Raw genomic sequence first — 24602 nt, 5'->3', positions numbered from 1 at the left:
TGTGTGCGTTTCTATAGCAAATTAAGGCCCTCTATGATGCAGCATCTCCTCCGCCGCCTTGTTTTTGATGTTCCCCTCCTTAACGAGCACACCAAAATGCCTCTTAAGGTAAGATGGGTGACCATTCTGACTGAACCTCCTACCCAGATAGCTTTGCGGCATTAGAGTTCTCTACTGGCCACTGTCTGTCTTTGTCTCACAGTTGTTAACGAACCATTATGAGCGCTGCTGGAAGTACTACTGCCTGTCTGGAGGGTGGGGGAGCTTTGGCGCATCGTCAGATGAGGAACTTCATCTGTCCAGGAAGCTCTTCTGGGGGATATTTGATGCCTTGTCCAGAAAGGTGTGGAAAAAAAGAAATAATGTTAACCATAATTCACCTTTATTATTTGAATTTTAATCTGCCCTTTTTGCTGTAATAGTTCCTAAATTAGGTATTAGTGCCCCCTCGTGGTCAAGTAGAATAATGCCATTTTACCAAATAATTTAAAATTAAAGTGAAGTGAAAGTGAAGTGATTGTCATTGTGAAACACAGCACAGCACACAGTGACACAACAAAATGTGACCTCTGCTTTTAACCATCACCCTTGGTGAGCAGTGGGCAGCCATGACAGGTGCCTGGGGAGCAGTGTGTGGGGACGGTGCTTTGCTCAGTGCCACCTCAGTGGCACCTTGGTGGATCAGGATTCAAACCGGCAACCTTCTGATTATGGGGCTGCTTCCTTAATCGCTAGGCCAATTATTAAACTCCTGCTCAGCTGACCTAAACAAAACTACTTTGCATCTTTTGTTCATCAACAGAAATATAAGTAGAATGAGCTGTGATTTATGAGCTGGCTAATTTGAGGAACTTTGAATTATTAATTAATTAATTTATGGCATTCATCGGACACTCTTATCTAGAGTGACTTACAATCAGTAGTTACAGGCATTTATACCTGTTACTTTGTGGTCTGCTGGTTCAAAGACAAGTGTTTTATTCACTAGGCTATAACCAACCCCCCACCCTCATTCAGTATTTCTGTTTTTCAGAGTTATGACCCAGAGCTGTTTAAGCTGGCCCTGCCCTGTCTGAGTGCGGTGGCTGGAGCGCTGCCCCCAGACTACATGGAGTCAACCTATGTGGCTGTAATGGAGAAGCAATCTTCTATGGACGAAGAGGGCAACTTCAATCCGCAGCCTGCCGACACCTCAAAGTCAGTCAGACTATGTTGCCAATGCCGATTCACAGTGTTTCGTGCATTTAAATTTAACTTACTGTATTACTTTTTATTCTATCAACAGTGTTTCAATTCCTGAAAAGCTTGACCATTTCATCAACAAATATGCTGAGCACTCCCATGAGAAGTGGTCCATGGAAAAGGTATTTTATGGTCTGCTTACTGATTTGTTGGGTTATTTATTTCATTACTTATTTTATTCCACTGTTTTTATCTCAGTTTGCCAATGGCTGGGTCCATGGAGAGCAGCTCTGCGAAGCCTCTAAAGTGCACCCTCTTCTTAAACCTTACAAAAGCCTTTCTGAAAAGGTACAGTTGTTTTTGCTTCAAAGGATTATGCAAAATACATATGGGGAAATTAATTATTTCTATGGCAGCCATTCCATACCCACTGTTCTTTTTCATGGTGTTGAGCTGCTGGTTAGATTGGTTCAATCAGATCTCAGGAAAGATTTGAGAACCATTGCTTTGTACTTGTGGGGTTTTTTTTTTCTGTTTTCCAATTTGAACTCAAATTAACCAAAATGCAAAGCAATACCTCAGGAAGGGATGTAATATTATATAAAGACCACATATATCTAGGGTCAGGCACTAAATTGTGAATTTATCACAATGTCCCTCAGGATAAGGAGGTGTACCGGTGGCCAATCAAAGAGACACTGAAGACCATGCTATCATGGCGCTGGACCATTGAGAGGACCAAGGACGGGGACACGGCGAGTCTCACCAACCGCACAAGGAGAATATCCCTGTCCAGCCAGGTAAACAAATAAAAAACACAGAATTGAAATTCAAGATTTAAGGGAGTTTTATTACACATTACATGTGGGGAATTTAATGTGTAATGTGTGATAGATCTTATCTTATCTGAACCAGCAACCTGATTACAGGGCCCATTCCTTAACCACTAGGCCAGCACTGCCTGTCTGTTCAAATCCCAATCCACCAAGGTGCCACTGAGCAAAGCACCGTCCCCAAACATTGCTCCCCGAGCGCCTGTTATGGCTGCCCACTGCTCACCATGGGAGATGGTTAAAAGCAGAGGACACATTTTGTTGTGTGCTCCATGTGCTGTGCTGCAGTGTTTTACAATGACAATCACTTCACTTTCACTTAAGAAAAAAATTGCACTGAAATTAAACTTAAATACTTATACAGACTATACAAACTATACTATTTATGTACACTAAACAAGGATAACAACAAATAAGATGCTCAAAGTGGCTGTGCTTTTGTGCAGTGGACAGGTTCAAGTATATGAAGTATTTGAAACAAGACACACAAGACAAGAGAAAAATGTTAATGTGTAAAATGAGCCGATTTACAGTCTAATGTCAAAAAGTGCTTATGGCTGGAAGCATGGAAATCAATGATAATATGCACAAAATTAATTAAACTTTGTCCATAAAAATCTGTTTGTGAATTATTCATTATTATTGCTGTGCTATAAGAGTTGTCAGTCACTAGTGAGACTGTGACAAATTACTCTTTCTACTCCCCCCTGCAGCACTCCATCGAGGGTGCTCACGGTTTCAGCCCGAGGCCTGTGGACATGAGCAACGTGACGCTCTCCAGAGACCTGCATGTAAGTGACAGGTCCTGAGTTCACATCAGGACTCCCTGCTGCAGTCAGTGGTTACTTTCAAATCAGCCTGCGAGAAAGTACCTATTGTCTTTATATAGCATATTTTGTAGGATTTTTCCTTTTGATAATGAAAAGGTTGAAATGATACAAGATGGGCTTGCATAGACGTATGGATTATCCTACCTGTGTGTGTCTGTATTGTTTTTTCTCCTGAAGTCCATGGCAGAGCTGCTTGCTGAGAACTATCACAATATCTGGGCCAAAAAGAAGAAGCTTGAGCTGGAAGCCAAAGGTAATGTTAATGCTGCAATAACAGAGCCCAAATTTGAAGAATATTAATTTTATTCAATGGTGAAGATAAATTCAAGAGAATTTGATGCAGAGGAGCAACTGAGGAGCTTCGACATGTAGCTTGTAGTTTGCATTTGATCTGATCATTAGACACTGAAAAACGTGAAATTGGGGCAGTAGGTGTCACTGTTGGGTTGCAAAAATGTAGCTTAATTTCTTACATTCTTTCTAGGTGGAGGGAGCCATCCATTACTGGTCCCCTACGACACATTAACTGCCAAAGAGAAAGCCAAAGACAGAGAAAAAGCACAAGATATCCTCAAGTTCTTTCAGATCAATGGCTACACCGTCTCCAGGTACTGTGGCTGGACCTCACAGTCCCTCTAGAGCAGTGCATGTCAGTTATTTTCTGTTACGCCCCACCAACGTTTCAAAATAAAACACTAACCACAGACCTAACCATAAAATTTTTATCTATAGCTTTCACAAATGTGAAAGTGCATGATGGAATTATACATCTTAATTATATTATATTAATGTATATTAAATCATCTCTTGCCTTGTTCATTAGAAACTTTTATTTTGAAACGTTGCATGGCATCAAAGTGCAGGAGGTGGAAGAGCAGCTGTATTTTTAGCATTTTCACAATTTATCAGCTGCAGCAATTAAAAAAGCAATCATGTGTGTGTAAGTTCAGACATACATAACATTGTGAAAGTGGAGATTTGTATGTCTGTCGAATACTGAACTAACTGCTAACTTTACTCAGGTAAAAAAAAGCTTGTTCTTCAGAGTCACATGCCCCACTATTTGAGAAGCTAGAGTGATTTATAAGGATACAGTCTACACGACCTCCAGAAAAATCTTCTCCCACAGTAAAAAAAAGGCATTTTAAACAGCTCTAAAAACAACTGGTCAACAGAAACTGGTCATGGTTTGAAACAAAGTTGGTTATGTTTTTCTCCCCCTGGGAGGAATTTTTTACCTTCTCAGTCATCGGATTCAGAATGAGACTTTGTAAATGAAATGAAAGGACACCAAAAATCTCGTCCTCCTGTGAGATGGAGAAATGTCACACAGAATGTAAATTATGAAGGTTTCGCGACCTCAGAGGCCTCAGCTTATCAGCTCCCTCTCATAGCATGCTGTTGTCACAGTGTGGACAAGGCCATGAATCAACAAGTGGTTTTAATACAAGGCTGCTTCTGTTCTGGTTAAAAGTCCTTTATCAGAATCTCACATTTCCTTGATGTGCTTTCTTTTTGGCTTGTCTCTCTCTCTATATTATTTTCTTGGCCACCAAGTGCTCACAAACAGAAAAAAAAAGAAAAATACCACAAAAAGCACACCATTCTCTCTGCTGACCTCTGGCTCTTGGTCTGTTTGGGCAGAGCAATGAAAGAGCAGGAGCTGGATACGCCAGCCATAGAGAAGCGCTTTGCCTACACCTTCTTGCAGCAGCTCATCACATATGTGGACGAAGCCCACGAGCACATGTTGGAGTTTGGTAAGGATTTGTCTTAATTTTTAAAGGTAAAGTTGAAACTAGGGATTTAGCATTGGCTAAAAAGAAGATCTGTCTTCACCGTGGACATAACACACTAGGAAGTGCTGTAATGCATGAATTGTATTACATATTAAATATGTAATATATTATATATGTATTATATATCAAAAACAGCCGTAATGTACTATGTGGGGATCAAGGATGTTGCGGTGAGAGAAGCAGTATGGTAAACTTAGACAATTTATTTCCTCGTGCCACATATCTGCTGGATCACATCATGCGAGTTGTGTTTCAATGTGTTCAATTCAATGTGTTTTCTTTATTTTTATGACCATTGTTATATTCTCACTGAAGGCATCAAAACTATGAATGAACACATGTGGAGTTATGTACTGTGAAAATAACTGAAATAACTGAAAACATGTTTTAAATTGTACTTTCTTCAAAATAGCCGCCCTTTGCTCTGATTACTGCTTTGCACGCTCTTGGTATTCTCTCGATGAGCTTCAAGATGTCGTCACCTGAAAGGGTTTTCCAACAGTCTTGAAGGAGTTCCCAGAGGTGTTTAGCACTTGTTGGCCCCTTTACCTTCACTCTGCGGTCCAGCTCACCCCAAACCATCTTGATTGGGTTCAGGTCTGGTGACTGTGGAGGCCAGGTCTCCACTTTTTGTTAACTACATAACTCCACATGTGTTCATTCATAGTTTGGATGCCTTCAGTGAGAATCTACCGATGTTAATGGTCATGAAAATAAAGAAAACATATTGCATGAGAAGGTGTGTCCAATCTTTTGGCCTGTACTGTATGTTCAAATTCTTGCCTTGTTTGCCTTTTTTATTTTATTACATAACCTCACTTGTGTCCTTTCAGTGCACCGAAGGGACAGACAGAGACTGAATCCATTACCTCTTTGCCCTTGTTTCAGATGTCAGCACAAGGCCAAAGGGAGAGAAGATCCCACATGAGCAGCAGATGAAGTTTTTTGGAAAGGTTTGGCCCTGAATGGAGGTTTTACTCTCACAGACAAAAACATGCAACATGCGCAGCTTATGAAATTACAGATAGCCAAATGGATTTAAGAAATTTCCTTTTTGAGCACCATGACTGTGATTCATGGCAGACAATTTAAAGTGACTTACAAACAATGGGAATCGATACACAGAATCAATAAAAGACAGCCGACAGGAGGTCTCTAAAAGAACAGACATTACTTTAATGAACCGTTTCTTTCTTCTGTCTGTGTGGTAGGTGGTCCTGCCCCTAGTTGACCAGTATTTTAAAAACCATCGCCTCTACTTCCTGTCCACCGCAATACGGCCCCTCAGCAGTGGGGGCCATGCCTCCAATAAAGAGAAGGAGATGGTGACCAGGTGAGGAAGCCCTGGTATGAGCATGGCTGAAACTGATATCAGTGTATTTCCAGTGTCGTATGAAACGAGTCTACGAGTCTAAACGAGTCTACGAGTCTACGAGTCTAAGTCTTTATGTTGGTTGCTGATTAGTATCATGTTCACCAATATGTTATGTTTCATTTTACAATATTTTTTCACTGTTTACTGTTCTCACTCTTAATGACAACACAACAACAAACCTTTACTCATGTGTTTAATGAGCACAAACTAATTTGCAGTAACTGTACCAAAGCTATGGAGAGCCTTGCCAGCAAGCAAAACATATTCCAGTTTTGAAGGAAACAGGCCATTGTGGGACTCTAGCTGCCTTTTTGGGACAATTAAATTCAGGGATAATTGCAATTCATGTTAAATGTTAGAATTCTATATTATAATTGGTATGGTTTTGGAATTCATTTAAAATGAAGCTCTGTGATGAGTTTGTGGTACTATATGTTTTTAATGCATTACAGGACATATAAAAGCACACATACACAATCAGCTGAAATTTACTTTTTGCTAATTGTGAAAAATTAGTCAAGTCCCTTCCCTTTGGTCTGTGTGCATGTGTTGCATGATTGGAAAATCATTATTGCTAGGTTGTGGTGATTCACAATAAAAAAAAAAGTTGAAATTCTTGAAATTGCATTAATTTAATGTGATTGCAGCATTACAAATCTTGTGGCATCTGATATGTGCTCAGTGTTACTCATTTGGTAACTAAAAACTACCACTAAGAAATGCTTTTTAGCGTGATGAAGGACGTGATGTAACAATTCGAGAAGCATCGTTTTGCATTCTGTCCGTGTTTCCACTGAGAACCGACTGTCAGAACCTAAGGCAATCATTCTCTTTTGTATTCAGAGATGGCAAAAACTAAAATGCAAGTGCCTCTGCAGTATTAACACGCCATCTTCAGTTGCATCATCAGTTAGTCCCTCACAACTCACTTACAGTTTCTTCTGCTGTTTCTCTACCTCTCTGTTTTTCTTTTGTCACGTCATGTGTCAAATCCCTCTTCTCTTCCCTCCCTTCCTCTCTCTTTGCTCTTTGTCTCGGCTTTCATGCTCAGCCTCTTCTGCAAGCTTGGAGTTCTTGTCAGACATAGGATATCGCTTTTTGGTAAGAATAGAGCGGAAGTTGCTGTTGGCTTGTCTGCCTTTTCCCACCTTGCTTGTTTTAGAATTTTCCCATCAGCTCTTGTTTTTTTTTTTATTTTATTCTTTTTGCATGTTGTGGTTTGAAGTCTTGTGCCTAAAGTGAAAATGGAGAATGAACTGCACTGCAGTGCATCTCCAAAGGATCTACAAGACCGCAGCAGTGTGAAATATATGTGTAATGCATTCAAATGTAATGCTTCTTACCCAGGAAGGCTAACAGTGGGGTTTTTTTATTAGTTACTTGAGTATCTAAAAAGAAATAATGAAATTTTTTAAAAAGTATCTTCATTCATACAGTCCATATTGAATTAGAAAATCTGAACAAATGATCATTTTCACCATATTCAGAATTTTTGAGATGCACTAGTATGTGCAGTTACAGTACTTAATTGGTTGAGTTATGACAAGATATAAAACAATACAATTATTTAATAAAACAAGACACACCAGTAGCCTCCTAGGTAGGATTCCCAGCATCCTTTGCACTGATACTCCAAAGAGCAAGCCCATTCCCTCCATAAACAGGGTGTCCTTTTGCCTAAAAGATACAACCAGCACCCCGCAGTCCACTTAAAGCATGTCTTCGTTCAAAGTTTCCTAATCCGATTATCTGAACCCGCATCCTTAAACCTATGAATTACATTCCAGCTTTTATTTGCTGATCAGGCTCCAGTGGAGACAAACCTGAGGATTACTCCAATAGCTTTATGATGGCTGCACAGTTAGTATATGCAGCTTGATAGAGGGTCTATGTACTGAATTCCCCCCCCAATTTTTTTTGTTATTAATTACAACCATTAGTGAAATCAATAGTGATTAATTAAAGTCATTACCCTTGGCTCTAGAAACCTTTGCAATGTTGTGCTTCCTGAACTATAGATTCAAAGATTCCCTATTTATAATTCTAATCTTAATTTAACAATTAATAATATGAAGATAATAGCATTTAGATTTAGATTATTCATGAGATTTGTGAATAATATTAGGAGAGTGGAGCTGCAGAAGCTCATAGTTTATAAAAATATCATCGTATGTCCCTCCCGTCTCCTCTTCTGACAAGCTGCCCAACCAACCTGATTCCAATATCCCATTAGGGAGGTGCAGTATTAATAGTGATTCAGTGCTCGGAGGTGTGAACTTGCATGCATGGATGATTGATTTGCTGTGAACTTTCAGTAAAACAGAAGCTTACCCTGTGCATTGTGCATGGATGCAATTTTCAGCAAGTTAAGAAGGTCGTATGAGTGTAACATTTTTTACTTTCCCCTCTGTTTCAGGAAATGATTCTACCTCTATTGTTAACTGCCTCCATATACTAGGACAAACTCTCGATGCAAGGTATAATATAATACTGTTATAAACTGTTATACATTCTGTTTAATGCATATTTCTATTTTGAGGTTGTATGTGTGTGTATGTGTGTGTGTCTTTGTGTGTGTGGTAGTAGGATGGTAGTAGTAGCCTAGTGGGTAAAAAACCTCTGAACCAGAAGACCACAAGTTACAGGTTCAAACCCCACATACTGCCTTTGTGCCCCCTGACCAAGACACTTAACCCTAAGTTGCTCCAGAGGGGACTGTCCCTGTAACTACTGATTGTAAGTTGCTCTGGATGAGGGCGTCTGATAAATAAAAAAAAAAAATTCATTTTTGTGGGTATCTAGAACGGTAATGAAGACAGGCCATGATTCGGTGAAGGCGGCCCTGCGTGCTTTTTTCGACAACGCAGCTGAAGACTTGGAGAAGACCATGGAGAACCTGAAGCAGGGCCAGTTCACCCACAGTCGAACCCAGCCCAGAGGCGTCACCCAGATCATCAACTACACCACTGTGGCACTGCTGCCCGTCCTCTCCTCGCTGTTCGAGCACATCGGCCAGAACCTGTTTGGCGAGGATCTCATTTGTAAGTTGGTGTTGTCTAACAAAGAATTGTTAAAATTATTTTTATGTTATGGACTAGCCATATTACTCATGCTAAAAACACATGTTATTGGATTTGCAAATCTACAAGATAATTTCTCACAAATTTGCCCGCAGTGGATGATGTTCAAGTCTCATGCTACAGGATCCTCAACAGTTTATACTCGCTTGGTACCAGCAAGAGCATCTATGTCGAACGGTAAGTTCACGTTCTTCTTTTTTACATTTTTGCACACTATTTTGTGCACGAATTTAGTTCAGAAGGACAGAGTTGTAGAGATTGCACATTTTATATGAAGACACCAGCTAGAAGTTTAAACAAGCATGCCAGACACACACACACACACACACACACACACACACACACACATATATGTGGAAAGTGCATTGTGTAGCTCTTTGTGCTCCTTGTGCTCCAGGCAGCGGCCGGCTCTGGGGGAGTGTCTGGCGGCTTTTTCTGGAGCTTTCCCTGTGGCCTTTCTGGAGCCTCAACTCAACAAACACAACAGCTACTCCATCTACAACACCAAGGGCTCACGTGAGCGAACCGGTACAAACACACACTTTACCTTTTCTTTTGTACAGTGGTAGGTCCTCTGCACTTCGGTACTGATAAGTTCATGGTCACATGGGTTCCTTCTGGGTGTTCTGGTTTTCTTCCAGAGTCCAGATATATAAGTGTCATTATTTGTTCCTCCATCAGCTCTAGGTTTGCCCACTGAGGTGGAGGAGGTTTGCCCCCTCGTCCCATCACTGGAGAAGTCACTCGAAGAGATCATGGAGTTGGCAGAGTCGGGCATGCGATACATGCAGATGCCCCACGTGATGGAGGTGGTGCTGCCCATGCTCTGCAGCTACATGTCCCACTGGTGGGAGCACGGCCCCGAAAACAACCCAGAGCACGCCCAGGACTGCTGCACCTCGCTGATGTCTGACCACATGAACACACTTCTAGGCAACATCCTCAAGATCATCTACAACAACCTGGGCATCGATGAGGGAGCCTGGATGAAGCGTCTGGCAGGTGAAGAACCAGCTGAACTGTATTTAGGGAGATTTGGAAAATGATCTAATTATGTAAAAAATGGTAAAGTGAAGACAGAAATGTTCCATTAGGCTTCACTTTACTATGAGACTGAAAACTGTTAGAAATTTTTCTCTTTTCCAGTGAAACTACTTGCTAACACTCTGGTCGTCTGTCTCATGGGTTCCTGCAGTCTTCTCCCAGCCAATCATCAGCAAGGCCAAGCCTCAGTTGCTGAAGACCCACTTCCTGCCCCTGATGGAGAAGCTAAAGAAGAAAGCGGCCACCGTTCTGGTGGACGAGGAGCATATGAAGGCAGAGGGGCGCGGTGAGATGTCTGAGGCCGAACTCCTCATCCTGGATGAATTCACGATACTCGTGCGCGATCTCTACGCATTCTACCCGCTCCTCATCCGATTTGTTGATTACAACAGGTACAGAAAATGACCGTAAATCCTTTATTTATTCCCATCATTTAAACATGTGATTGCATTCATTCTTTATTAGAGACACATTCCATTAAAGACAGATACCCACTGAAAGCATGTACATTTTCTAGAAACATCTTTGTTTTTTGTTGGTGTTCATTATTTGATTAGTGAGTGTAAATTTGTGATTCTCAAACATATTTCAATAAAATGTTATATAAAGGCCAAAAGCATAGAAAACTGCACAACGTGACATTATGTACCATTCTAAAAAGAGAATACATACTGGCAGGGCGCAGAATTTAAACGCAGAATTTTACACAAGGTTCCTTTTAGGTGTGAAAGTACAAAATTAAAGAAGGCATTTAAGATGGTGCTTTCTGTCTAATTATGAATGCAAAGGCTCAAAAAAATGTTTAAGTAAATTAATAATTTGTTTTTACCACATGTGTTAATTTGCTTCTCATTAAATGTCTGGTGGAAAATTCCTAAACGGACTTCAGGATTTTAATTCTGAAAATTACACAATGGTTCTAATAATCATGCAAATATTGAAATATTGTGTTTCTTCATTGGATTAATTTTGCCACTTCAGGGCAAAATGGCTGAAGGAGCCAAACCCCGAGGCAGAGGAGCTGTTCCGGATGGTTGCTGAGGTCTTCATATTCTGGGCTAAATCTCACGTAAGATGTTCTATGCACATGCGCACATCAAACATTTTCGTCACTCAGACCATCTCAGACCCTGGCAGAACTCATATAGGTCATATATTTTCATCTTCTTGATGAATTAAAAGGAGTGTTCAGATATGCAAAATGTCTTCAGTGCTGAAAATGAATTTTGCATTGAACTCTTTATCTGTCAGGGCTTTTGTTACATCATGTGTGTCTGCTGTATATCAATTTGAAGCGCCCTCTTCCATTCTCCAAAGCCGCACATTAGCATAAACCCGACGGCGAGCCGTAAAAGCCAGCGTGTTGTCTCTGTGTGTCTCCTCCGCTATTCCCATCCGCAGAATTTCAAACGGGAGGAGCAGAACTTCGTTGTACAGAATGAGATAAACAACATGTCCTTCCTCATCACCGATACCAAGTCTAAAATGTCGAAGGTGAGTGGCTGTGGTGGCTGTGTGAGGGACGGTGGGTGGACCGTTGTGCTCCTCTCATGTCATTTGCAGGTCCGTTTTTATGAAATGGGCCCCTCATCCATGTGTGTTCCGTGTGGTCAGGCTGTTGAAAGCACACTCCGAAAGCCGGTCATGGTAATATTCCTCAAAGCACATGTCTGTGTATTTAGATGTGAGCTACGCAGTGAACAAACACAGACCAGACGGCATGGTCTATGGGTTTTGACAGCTTTGCAGATCTATCCACTCAACATTAAAATATCATTTCATTACATACAGGACATACTAGTGCATTTGCATACTAGTGCAAAAACATGGAAATGGACATTTGTGTCATAATTTAACTAAAAACATAAACCTTTATTAATGCGATTACTTGAATTAAAATACATAAGTAGCTATATTCAGAAGGGTACCTATGTGAATTAAATTATGGAGACAAATGACCTTTTTGGGATGCACTAGTACTTATTCACACACACAAATACACCATTTCATATTAACATGATACAAGCTTTTGGAGTGTCTAAAATTGTCTAAATTTACTAAATGTGTGAATTTTTGAAATATTATATTCCAAAAATGAACAAATATTTAACACGTTTCCAGTTAACCCAGAGTCGATGGGTGAATAATTATGCCAAAAGTGTAAGTGAAATTGAAATTATTACAATAAAACTGTGCAGTTGCCATTTTGCAACCCTGCGGGCTTACCGCTCTGCTGCAAACATAGGGGGCCGTGTCAGACCAGGAGAGGAAGAAGATGAAGAGGAAGGGTGACCGCTACTCCATGCAGACCTCCCTCATTGTGGCTGCTCTGAAGCGTCTGCTGCCGGTCGGCCTGAACATCTGTGCCCCAGGCGACCAGGAATTGATTGCTTTGGCCAAGAACCGCTTTACTCAGGTACTGATGTGGCTTGACTCCAATAGGCTCTGCTGATGGGTGGAGATAAGATGATCAGACATCCATAGGCAAATTTAGATTTGCATTTAATTAAATTTTTATAATTATATGGAGCACTGATTGGTACTATTACTTGATTCAGTGATGCAAAACAAACAGTTTTGCAACCAAATCATTCTGTAATGCTTAAAAGGGTTGAGATGTGGTTAATTGCCATAAACTAGAACTAAACTACAAAAAATGTTTTTAATGGTGCAATATTAAACATGTGGTAAAACGTAGTGGTTCCCAGAGTCATGGGGGTAAGGCAATATGTTGAAAGTAATTAATGCTTTTACAAAGTAATAATGTGTCACTGTTTATTTTGTGTAATAAGAAGTTACAGTAATCGACTATAAATTGTATAATTATAAAAGAGCTCCTATTTAGCAATTAGTTTATTTCAATTATTAAGTCAATCATTTTGATGAGCATGATTTTTTTTCCATTCAAAATCTTTTTTTATTGAACGTAGACATGGCACGAACAAAGAACAGAAATACTGCAGTATAAACGAAAAGAAGGTTGTAATGTTGCAATTATATAATCAAACAGAAGAGAAACGAGCAATAAAAACAAACCAAACAAAAAAAACACAAGACCACCTCCATTAACCCAAGCACTGCCAAAATCTGTCACAACAGATAGTAACCAAATGAATAATGGTAAGATCATGTCAAGGATTGTTGAACATGTTTAGGAAAGGATCCCATATTTTCAGGAGAAGAGAAGGCTAAAACATGCCGTTTATCAGCACTTAACTGTGTTGCCAGTCCAGTAATGCCAAATAAGGGACCTGGTTGCATGTTAACATCTAGTATGAGAGAAAGGGTATGAAAGACATCCCTCCAAAATACGTGGAGACGTGGACATTTACATTTACAGCATTTATCAGACGCCCTTATCCAGAGCGACTTACAATCAGTAGTTACAGGGACAGTCTCCCTGGAGCAACTTAGGTTTAAGTGTCTTGCTCAGGGACACAATGGCAGTAAGTGGGATTCGAACCCGGGTCTTCTGGTTCATAGGCGAGTGTGTTACCCACTAGGCTACAACCACCCTGTAGTGGTAGTAGGGTGGTAGTAGTAGCCTACCACCCTACCACCCTAGTAGACATGACTAAAACATAAGAATAAAAGTGGCCTCATTAAATTTTGATTTGTCACAATGAGGGCTGACCTCGGAGTACATATAGGATAGTCTGGTTTTTAAGACACAAGCCCTATGGGGGCAGTGGTGGCCTAGCGGTTAAGGAAGCGGCCGGTTCGAATCCCCAATCCACCCAAAACTGTTTTTCTGAATGTGGGCCCTGCTATATATATGACGAAATCGTTGAATGTGGTTGATCTGGGGATAAAGATTCGTATGGCTTGAAAAGGGTATAAGAATTTGGGTAATATAGACATTGTAACTCAGTGTAATGTGTCCAACGTGAGACGTGTCACGACAATAAGGCAGAACATTGAGATGAGCATATGTAGGTAGAAATGAATAACCCCAATGCAGAGAAGCCCAAGAAGGCTGGCGAATTTCTACGATCTGTGAACGTGAACTGGCACAAGCCGCAACATCCACGGATGTTGACGTTCGCGTGCAAATGACAAGATACAAATAAGGCAGGACATGAAGGCAGGAAAAAGGTAGGTGAGCAACAAACAGGAACAGTCTTACTTGGTAGATGATGATCAGCTGAGTCTTTACGCAGGGAAAAGCGATTATGACTGAGCAATGATTGATGGCCATCTTGGCTGTTTATAGGAGTCGTGTTTCTCCCGTTCACACGGATGGAATCACATGACAACATGGACAAGGGTGACCACTGTGATAATGCTTGTCTAATCTGGTTTAGCAAGGTGATAAAGTTCTCTTTAATTAAATGTTTATATTTCCTCGTAATTGAAATGCCTAAGTGAGAGAACCCATCTTTTACCACTTTGAAGGGAAGGTTGGAAAGGTTTAAGGCTTGTGTTTCACGATGAGCATGATTTTGAGCAAATAGGACATTTCTGTATGGAATCTGAATTGCGTTAGACAGAACACATGACTGGAAGCACGGTTAATGGCAGAATCGATTCACCACTGAAGAAAAATAATCACAGAATGGCTTAGAGGTCATTGGTGGTTTTAGGAAAATAGTTTGAGAACATTTGGAAACATACCATGTTTTCGACTAATCGTTTCACCCCTTATCTTGAAGTTCTTCAAAAAAATGTTTATTTAAAATAAGGGTTGGCCACTAGCAGAAATGCACAATGTTGACTTTAGAGTAGATGTTATATACAGTAGCTGAATAAATGACGAATACTGTATGTCATACAGGGCAAAAGAAGTCGATTTTATTGCAGCCTGGCCCAGGGAGGTGAATTCTCAATTCAGAAAGACAAATAAAGTGCCTGTCTGTTCATATTAAAAGACCAATCTTTCATAATCACCTTCAGTGGGAGGCAGCCGTGGCGGGTGATTTGTCTTAAGAGACCAGCTGTCTGGGCCGTGTGCAGAACCTCTTATTTCAGTTCAATCCCAGGTCAGGTTTATTTTACATTATACTGTCCTGAGATATTAACCTGTCTCAAAAAGCAAATCTTTAAAAAATATGGACGTATAAACTTGACTTTCTGTTTGCATTGTAGTTGAATTGGTTTATATTTCTCTTTAACATAATTTTGACTCTGCAGAAAGATACAGAAGATGAGGTGCGGGAGATCATTCGCAACAACCTTCATCTTCAGGGAAAGGTGAGGGCTGTCTTGATTTTTTGTATCATGTAGCCCAATCTCCACCCTGCATGATATCTGTGTTTTTGAAAGAAACGTCTCTTTTTGCTGAAGCATCTTAATTGAACTGATTCAAAATTATCTGAATGATGAAGTTGCACATATACAATTGATTAACTGATATCGTCCCAGATCCATTTGCAGATTTTTTAAAGGTGCCATGTTTTTGCTACTTGGTGAATTTAAATTACAACCAATAGGGGGCAGTATTTAATTGTTTACACACTTCTGATATCAATCTTGAAAATAACATATATTTTTTAGGAATAATCACCAAAAGTAGCAAACTTCCACTGCAATAACAAAAAAGAAATACCAGTATTAAATACAGTAGTATTACAAGACAGGGCAAACTGCTGCTAGTTGGTTAACATCCTAAATATAATAGATATAACTGCCAAATACATAAATCACTGATTACATTTTAGTTTTTGATTGTTTGAAACTAAAAATCTACAAAGCTAATTTATATTGTAATCCTGCCCAGTAAAATGGTCAGGGTCAGTTTGGATCATTAATCATGTGACATCCTTTATTTTATTTCCATATTGCAATTTTTGCATGCCTGTACATCTACATCAGTACCGAGTCTTTCACTTCAAAAAACTGGTCAAACGGCTCATCATCATCCTAAAGTGGCTAAAGAGCTGCCAATACAAGCTCTCCACCCCGAGGTGCCTGGGCTCAAGCGCTAGCCTGCCATTTGCAAGCGCTCGACCACCCTGGACATCGCCCACCAGGCACCACGGGCACCTCTGTCTGCCATCAAAATTTCCTCCTCTGTGGATCAGGTGGTGACAAGGCATGGCAAGGCTGTTCCCAAGATGCCGTCTGATGCCCAGGTGGTGTCTAAGCACAGGGAAGGGCAGCTGCCAAGTCATAATATGTTTGGGTCTATTGCAGCACTGGTGGATAATACCAGTCAGTGCTGGGCATTGCCAGTCTGCTTATTGTTGTAATTCTCTGTTGTGTAGACGTAGACAATAGTGCCTTTAATTTCCTTTCCTTTTTGTTTGAGATGTTCTCACAAAGATCACATGACCTATCATTTCATTAAATGTAAAGGTCTAATTAATAACTAGGAAATTTCCATTTCTTCTGTTGTAAATTATGTTATTAATTTTGTCATAAATAAATTACATATTATAAACATACACAACAGAACAAACTTGAAAATGGCAGAAGATTGGAGGTTGAACCAAGTGGTTGAAAATAACTTGTTTCCTGTTCATCACTTTGCTGAACCATTACCATAAAGTTTTATAGTATATTGGATGGAGGCAGTGAATTAAAGATAATGCATGAGCTGGCTCGACAGCGGACATTGGTTGTTGCTTTAGATTAGTGTCTGCTTAAGATGAGTCTCTAGAGAGATTTTTTTTGCTGACATCCTCTTTTATTCTTGTTAGCTGGAAGACCCTGCAATTCGTTGGCAAATGGCGCTATATAAGGACTTGCCTAATAGGAGTGAGGACACGTCTGACCCAGAAAAAACTGTGGAGAGGGTGTTGGACATCGCCCATGTCCTCTTTCACCTCGACCAGGTAGCAAAAGGCCTAAAATGGCTGTGGTCAATAGAAGGTGTTCTTTTGTTCTGCATAATTTTCAAAGAAATTTAAAAAAAAGCAAAAATGCATAGTATATAATACTACCTAATAAATGTATTCCATGTGGCCTGCACTATTTAGCCTTGATCATCAAAATAGAATACTTGACAATGCTGCACCGTGAATATCATATAGACATTAGGTCCATGACCTGAAGAGTTCCTATCTTTTTTAAAGTTGATCATATAGACATATAATCCTCTTAACCTCATTAATATGAACCTCTGTTTAAACCTCTTTGAGATTGTGTTCCCATTTGAATTTGTTGCAGCGTTTGCATAACAGTGCATGTGTGTTTGTCTAATGCCAGGTGGAACATCCTCAGAGGAGCAAGAAGGCAGTGTGGCATAAGCTGCTGTCCAAACAGAGGAAGCGGGCGGTGGTGGCCTGCTTCAGAATGGCTCCCCTTTATAACCTGCCCAGGTACTTCCAGCCGTTAAAGCCAAGTGTTCGTTAATTCAATCCAGCAGGACACAAAAATACGCAATTCAAATATGCTCATCGTCGCTAATTTCTAATCGCGCAAGCGTTACCTTTCCAATAACTGTGGTCGTGTTCTTTCTTTATTTCTCTTTTTGCGATGCTACATAGACTGCAGTTTCCAAAATAGTACTGTGTACATTCCGGTATTCTTGAAGCATATTTGGCACGTAGTTCATGTTTGTTAATTAATACGACATGGACCTATAAATTGGAGAAATTGGTTGCCACTTGCAAGAAAAAAAACATGTTTATATATCCACAATGTTCTGAAAAACATTTATGACATTGTATTGCGGTAATAATGTAGTTATTTATAGTTATACGGTTATTTATAGTTATACGGTTGGGGAATGTGGAGTATTTGAACACACAAGTGGAAGGGATCTTATTACCTTGCAGTCTATCTGGACTTTTTAAGAATTGTTTTAAAAAGACAACACTCATCTTCTATCCTTCAGCTTCTGTTTCTGTAGCAATGGATTATTGTGAGCTATGGTGTGGCTGTTTTTGGCAGTCGGTGGAGCCTATCGCTAACTTCTCGTCCTCTTCTCTAACTCTGCAGGCACAGAGCGGTCAACCTCTTCCTGCAGGGCTATGCCAAATCTTGGATAGAGACCGAAGAGCATTATTTTGAAGATAAGCTAATAGAGGATTTGGCTGTAAGTCCTCTTGTTGTGCAACATATCACACTTTTTCTTTGGCTTCCAAAGAAAACTTGATTCCAAACTTGATTCAGAATCCTTGATCTCATGTGGTGGACCTCCAGCAAACTGCTGACAGAAATGCAGAAATGCACACAGGCCATGATTGAATATCACTTAGTTCTGTGTTTTTTGGAAATGAAATGCAGCCAGCAATTTACAGAATGAAAAAATACAAATAATAATATCTATTTTTGTATGTGCCTAATTTGTATGTGCAACTGAAATGCATTTTTCATTGCATTGAGAATTCCAAATCGATTTGCAAGCCTTCAGGTTATTGTGTTGAATCACTTTACTATTGATAGCAGTATTACTGTTTTTTTTTTTAACTTTAAGGGTTTTTCAGAGTTTACCACAAAGTGACCACAAAGTGTTTTTTGGTTACCTTCCAGAAACCAGGAGGAGAAGAGCCAACAGAAGAGGATGAGGGCAGCAAACGAATTGACCCGCTGCACCAGCTCATCCAGCTCTTCAGCAGAACCGCGCTGACAGAGAAATGGTCAGTCGTTTGGCCCAGCAACCCTTTTTTCACAGCCCTACTTTCCACTTCAAGCCACATTTTTACCCTCCGTTTCTTCCTTGTGTTCTTCTGCAGCAAACTGGAGGAGGACGTCCTCTACATGGCCTATTCTGACATAATGGCTAAGGTAATGGTGCGTTCAGGCAACCTCAGTCCTGATCCCATTTACATGAGCAACACAGGGTAACGTGCGTTGGAGAATGCAGTTACAATTGAACAGTTTTGGATGTGACAGGGGCTCTGGTATTCTTTGTACTCCCCCAACCTGCTGTTTTAAATAACTACAGCATCTGTTTTTGTGTGTTATCTTTGCTCTGCCACTCAATGAATCTGATTGATTAGGGTGAGCAACATCTCACCATGTCGTTTGCAGCCTGTAATGCGCCAGGCTCATTTATAATGTCAGTAAATCGTAGTGGCGCGTGGCTTCAACGGAAAAGACTGCAGATGCAGCAGCTGTTCGCCTAAAGACTCTTTAATGGCTTTCAGAAGATGAAGCACCTGATCCTGCTTGCTTTTACGTTCACAGTCATATATTTTCAACAGAATAAGTGGCTCTTTATTCCTGTAACTCAGAGCTGCCATGATGAAGAGGACGAGGATGGCGAGGAGGTGAAGAGCTTTGAAGTAGGTGATTTTGTCCTGCTGTACACGCCATGCCCTGCCCCGGCATGTTTTAAAGTCCCGCTCTTCAGATGTAGCCGTCCTATATCTGTCCCTGTCTCTCTGTGTCTATCCATGATGGCTTCTCCACATGTGTTGCATGACCTTGTATTGTGCTCCACCTAAAGCAACTCACTTCATTATGTTATTTTTTGTATTATTATTTAGTTAACAGTTAACCATGGCAATAATTGACACTTGTTTTTCTCATCAGGCACATGCTCAGTTCATGCTAGTTCAGTTGTGAGCAAAGCATATACTACCAAATCACATAACACAGTGCAGACTCGTTTTATTAACCAATTCTATTTCTGTGTTGTATTGCAAGAAATGCTTGCACATTTTTGTGTTTTACAAAATAGGTACATTTACATTACATTTACGGCATTTATCAGACGCCCTTATCCAGAGCGACTTACAATCAGTAGTTACAGGGACAGTCCCCCCTGGAGCAACTTAGGGTTAAGTGTCTTGCTCAGGAACACAATGGTAGTAAGCGGGATTTGAACCTGAGTCTTCTGGTTCATATGCGAGTGTGTTACCCACTTGGCTACTACCACCCGGGGTAAAAGCTAATGCCACTTGTAGAAATATGGAGTGGAACAGTTGTTCAAATACTGTTACAACTAATACTAATGCATTATAAATCATGTAGACTCCAACATTATGTATTTCTGTGGATTCATACTGTAGAGTAACACGCCCCACTTCTGTCCATTTCCAGCTGTCCCGCACAAAGGTGATTGGCACCGTGGCCCTAAATTGTAATTTCTTACAATGAAATCAACATGCCATATGTTCACATTTGCTGTTGAGTGTATCTGCATGACTAATCTGGGCTGTTTGCTTCTCCTTTCTTTAATTCTGCTATTTTCTCCCCCTCTGTACTTACTCTCTCCTCACAGTTGTTCTCTTGCAAGTTAGTTAATCGACGCATGCCTCTCAGTTGAAGAATGAAATTCTGAAAATTTTGTTTCCGCAGCGTGATATTATCAAAGGTTTAAGCCTCAAAATTGCCAGCAACGAAGAGAACTCTATGGTAACCAAGCTCAGTGTCTCTGTAGATGGCTTCATTTTCTTTTTTTTTTCTCCAGTTTTTCTGTTATTTCTGGTATCATCTAGAAGATTCTTCATTAGTGTTTCTATCGTTCTTTCTTTTTTCCCAAATTAATTCTCTCGCCTCCCACATAGTGGTTTTTTGACTCGCTGCAAAAAACCTAAACTGCCCCAAAAACCGCCTTTTTATTTCCCTCCCCCACTCTATCTCTCTTTCTTTACTTTCATCACACTCCTCCATCCTCGCCACTCAGTGGACGGACAGAAGAAGAGTGGTCCAGAGCGCCTGCTGCTAGCTGTACCGCTGCTGCACATGTCTGCTGCACACCTGCTGCTCAACCACAAGACCCTCCTTTACGTTGTTGTTGTTGTTGTTGATTGTTGATGTTGTGGTTGTTGTTGTAGTTCACCGTGATTCTTGCGTGAACATGATGCCCGATGCTGTGGTCTCATGTCCCGCATTCTTCTCAAAGCTTTAAAGTCCACTGAGACTATTTCCCAAAACCACATGTTCCTCTAGAGTTCCTTGTCTGGGATTTTCAAGAATTATTAATTATACAGAAATACACACTCACCAATTACTTTTTTTTTTTAGAGACACCTTTGTTCTGTGTCACCCATTAACCAGATGTCCAAAAAGCACTCCATTTTCAACCACTACTTAAGCATATTATTTGCACAACACATGCCAATAACTTGAAATTGTACTTACATGAAAGGTGTTTCTAATAAAAATTAATGGTCAGTGTATAGTGTCTTAAAAATGTACTACAAATCAGCCTATTCATTCTGGGCCAATTACCTTTCATATTGACCCACATCGACACCCAATAGGCTATTTTCTTATTGACTTGTATTGAAGTATTCCTTCATACCGATTGCTGGGTAATGATTTGTTGCAAAGCACTATGGGAGCATTGTGGTCTGGAAGTTCTTGAAAGGAAAGTAAAGGATGGCATCTTAGGGCTCTTTTTTCAATTGATTTCCTTCAGGAAAAAGAGATGGAGAAGCAGAAACTCCTCTACCAGCAGGCCCGACTGCATGACCGCGGCACTGCCGAGATGGTACTCCAAACCATCAGTGCCAGCAAAGGTAACCAGGGCAAAGTTCTCTCAAGTATTCTGTTCCACCATTAAAAATGGTTGACAACCCAGAAACAGTATTACCTCCCCCACTGATGAGATTTTTGGAGATGATAGCTTTTTTCCTGGTCTTGTTGTAACACACATTTTGTTTTCTAAATTCTTTTTGACTCACTGTCTCCTGATGGGTTCCTGATCGCTAGGGGAGATGGGCCCCATGGTGGCATCCACTCTGAAGCTTGGCATCGCTGTGCTGAATGGAGGGAATTCCACAGTGCAACAGGTACCTGTACTGAGACGTCTCTGTTTCTCTGACAGTCAACACCGAGCTGCAGTGTGCATATAATTACAGCTATTATTGTCACTGGAATCTTGTGATTGTATATGCATAAGCATTAATTGCTATATTGACCCAAAATTATTTTTCTGAAAAATCTCATCTAATGAGATTATAATAATATATTCATTCTTATCTTCATTCTTATGTTCTTAGATTGAGTTTTTAATTATTCTTGAAAAGAGGCATCTGAGGGGGGAATTGTCTCACATTAGGCCAATACTGTAATAAACTGATTGTAGTCTTTGACTCCTGTGTGTTTTTGTCCAGTCAAGGCTTTGTTTCTGTTATCTCTTAACACCACTCTCTCTGGTAGAAAATGCTGGACTACCTGAAAGATAAGAAAGACGTGGGCTTCTTTCAGAGCCTGGCTGGCCTTATGCAGTCGTGCAGGTACGGCAGCTCATAATACCCAGGTTACACCTCCTTATTATTCCCTAAGATTAGTAAATGAGCATTAGCATAGCACTTTCTTAGAATGAGCATATGCATGTCTTACATCCCTAAAGTCACAATAAAATTTTGTTTTCTCTCAGTGTTTTAGATCTAAATGCTTTTGAGCGACAGAACAAAGCAGAGGGTCTTGGGATGGTAACGGAGGAAGGCTCAGGTATTCACCTGTCACTTAAGATGAAAAAGAACGGAAAGGCTGCATGTGTGTTGCATTAAATTATATTAAAACAATGTTCCTTTGCAGATTTTACCAGTAAGAAGATCAGTGTGCAGTTTCAAATACCATTCATGCTAAAATGATTGTACATTCATTGTGCACGACCGTAGAAACTTACTGAACGCTTACTGCATTAGGTTAAGCATAGCAGCACAGTGCTTCTTTTGTATTATTGCATGATTATTATCAATATGGATCAATATGTAATATGTGTAATGTATGCATGGTTTAGATAAAAGGAAAGATTTATGATATGAAAGAAATGGTCAGTTTTGTGCATTCATTCTGAAAACTTTTTTATCACCACATTTAAGTTTTTTTGACTACATTTTGTCTTGAAACCACAAGTGACCCTATGTTTTTCCCCCACTTTCACACATTTTTTCTTTGCTAACACAAATGTTTTTGAACATCTTTTTTTGGTTTGTTGCCCTTTATTTATGTGTTTCATTGGAAACTGGTTGTATTGTCCCTTTTCGGTGTTAATTTCAGAAGATGCTGTTAACGTTTTCAGTCATTTTGTTCTCCTTGAGTCAGACAGGGACCATTCTGTGCAGCCGAGAATCATTAGCTGAGGATTATTATTGGTTTGTCAATTTTATTATCGTTTTCCTGCACTGAACAGCAATTTCACCAAGGGTACAATGACAAAAAAGGCCTTTGTGTTGAAGCCAAGTAAGTGCAGCAATTGAGTAAACTATTACATGGGAAATAAAATAAACTTTTATAGGCTTTACAATTGGCCATAAATAAAATACATACTAAAAACCCTTTTTTATGTTTACCTTTTTGCTGCACAGCGACCACACTGGTATAGACATGTACTCACTCAGCTTGCATATTTGCACTTATTTTCTACATATATTAGTAAATATAGAATTCTGACTAGGGATTTATTATATTATAGTTCATTATAATTCTCAAGTCAGAATTAAATCCCACTCATTTTTAAAAGGTTTTATTTTATTAGTTTAAATGCAAATCATCATGTGAATTCAAATGAATGGAATCACGTTTTTATTGTTTTTTCTATTTAACATTATCTATCTGGATTATTATTTTAATTTTTTTACTAACCTGACTACTTCCTCTTTTTTGTCATAATACCCTTATTAATTCTGAGCCGTGTATTTTAACACAAATCCCTGATTTTTCCTCACTGAAACAGAGCAATTGAACCTACTTATTACCTACTTATTTGAATTCTCACTTTTTTCTTGTTTTCTTTCTTTTTTCCTTTCCCCCCCTTTTCTTTTGATTTAACGTACTGTCTTCCCCTCCTCAGTCATCACTCATGAGCGTGGTAATTATGACTTCTGCCATTTTCTTGTGATTTTGACCCTTTTTTTGTTTGTTTGTTTGTTTGTTTGTTTTAATTCTTGACCTTCGATCGTTTTTACTTTTCTTGTTTTTATTTGTGTCAGCGCTGTCCAGGTCCTGAGCTGCTAATACCTCTAGCCTCCTCACACACTTACCCACATACTCTCTGCTCACTTCATTTGCAGTAGCTCAGCCCCACCCTCTCTGCTGTGTTGCTCTATGTTAAACTGTATGCAGTTTGGTTTGATGTACAGTACATATGGCCAATGACGTTAGAGCTTTAAGCCAATCACCATGTTTTTTGCCTTCCCCCCTCTCAGGATTTGCACAGTATCTGGCACACTAGATGTAAGAGCAGTGAAGTGCCCCACCCCCTTCACCCAACCTACCCCCAGTCTTTGCGGTTGGATGGATGTTATCTTTTTCTTTTTTTTTTTAAACTCGGTTTTATTCAGTTTGTTTCTTTGAAGAATTTGTGGTGTACTTTTCTCTTTTGTAGTCTGTCTTGGCTTTTTAATTTACTTAATGTTATTGTTATTATTTATTTTTCTTTTGGTGGCTTAAATTATGGCTGCGTTGAATATGTGGAGGGTCGTTAACAAGCGAACGGAGGAGCCTCCCACAACCGCACCCCCCCACCCCCCCAGACAAACCACTCCCCCCACCCCATTTCCCACCCCTCAAGTGGTCCAGCTGTTAAGTGTATGTTCTGTGATGGAGTCATTGTATTTTATTGTTTTTTTCTGTTTACTTGGTTCTGTGTTTGGATCTGTTTTAATATTTGATGT

At 39.9% G+C, this 24602-nt stretch overlaps 1 protein-coding gene across 16 annotated transcripts in view; it reads left to right on the top strand.

Annotated features, from left to right (window-relative positions):
- The window catches only part of ryr2a (ryanodine receptor 2a (cardiac)), a 128098-nt gene that overhangs the window by 88699 nt on the left and 14797 nt on the right, over window positions 1–24602 (top strand). For 6 of the 16 annotated variants that reach the window (XM_028970463.1, XM_028970462.1, XM_028970461.1 and 3 more), the window contains 35 exons: window positions 18–108; window positions 203–343; window positions 1034–1197; window positions 1286–1364; window positions 1441–1530; window positions 1845–1982; window positions 2729–2806; window positions 3023–3098; window positions 3330–3453; window positions 4490–4605; window positions 5533–5597; window positions 5856–5977; window positions 7071–7120; window positions 8436–8496; window positions 8822–9060; window positions 9195–9276; window positions 9497–9627; window positions 9781–10101; window positions 10295–10535; window positions 11125–11212; window positions 11545–11637; window positions 12389–12559; window positions 15274–15333; window positions 16782–16916; window positions 17290–17402; window positions 18025–18121; window positions 18559–18665; window positions 18762–18813; window positions 19263–19313; window positions 20332–20388; window positions 21398–21497; window positions 21691–21770; window positions 22141–22217; window positions 22361–22434; window positions 23780–23797. In XM_028970463.1, coding sequence (XP_028826296.1) covers window positions 18–108; window positions 203–343; window positions 1034–1197; window positions 1286–1364; window positions 1441–1530; window positions 1845–1982; window positions 2729–2806; window positions 3023–3098; window positions 3330–3453; window positions 4490–4605; window positions 5533–5597; window positions 5856–5977; window positions 7071–7120; window positions 8436–8496; window positions 8822–9060; window positions 9195–9276; window positions 9497–9627; window positions 9781–10101; window positions 10295–10535; window positions 11125–11212; window positions 11545–11637; window positions 12389–12559; window positions 15274–15333; window positions 16782–16916; window positions 17290–17402; window positions 18025–18121; window positions 18559–18665; window positions 18762–18813; window positions 19263–19313; window positions 20332–20388; window positions 21398–21497; window positions 21691–21770; window positions 22141–22217; window positions 22361–22434; window positions 23780–23797 — 3782 coding nt within the window. Of the gene's footprint in view, window positions 1–17; window positions 109–202; window positions 344–1033; window positions 1198–1285; window positions 1365–1440; window positions 1531–1844; window positions 1983–2728; window positions 2807–3022; window positions 3099–3329; window positions 3454–4489; window positions 4606–5532; window positions 5598–5855; window positions 5978–7070; window positions 7121–8435; window positions 8497–8821; window positions 9061–9194; window positions 9277–9496; window positions 9628–9780; window positions 10102–10294; window positions 10536–11124; window positions 11213–11544; window positions 11638–12388; window positions 12560–15273; window positions 15334–16781; window positions 16917–17289; window positions 17403–18024; window positions 18122–18558; window positions 18666–18761; window positions 18814–19262; window positions 19314–20331; window positions 20389–21397; window positions 21498–21690; window positions 21771–22140; window positions 22218–22360; window positions 22435–23031; window positions 23082–23779; window positions 23798–24134; window positions 24163–24602 lie in introns of all 16 variants that reach the window. The other 10 variants (XM_028970470.1, XM_028970469.1, XM_028970468.1 and 7 more) reach the window with 6 other exon arrangements.

Source organism: Denticeps clupeoides, chromosome 2, assembly GCF_900700375.1.
Source record: "Denticeps clupeoides chromosome 2, fDenClu1.1, whole genome shotgun sequence".
Lineage (NCBI taxonomy): Eukaryota > Metazoa > Chordata > Actinopteri > Clupeiformes > Denticipitidae > Denticeps > Denticeps clupeoides.
Note: the sequence above shows the minus strand (reverse complement) of the source record. Positions and strands in the feature narration are given on the sequence as shown.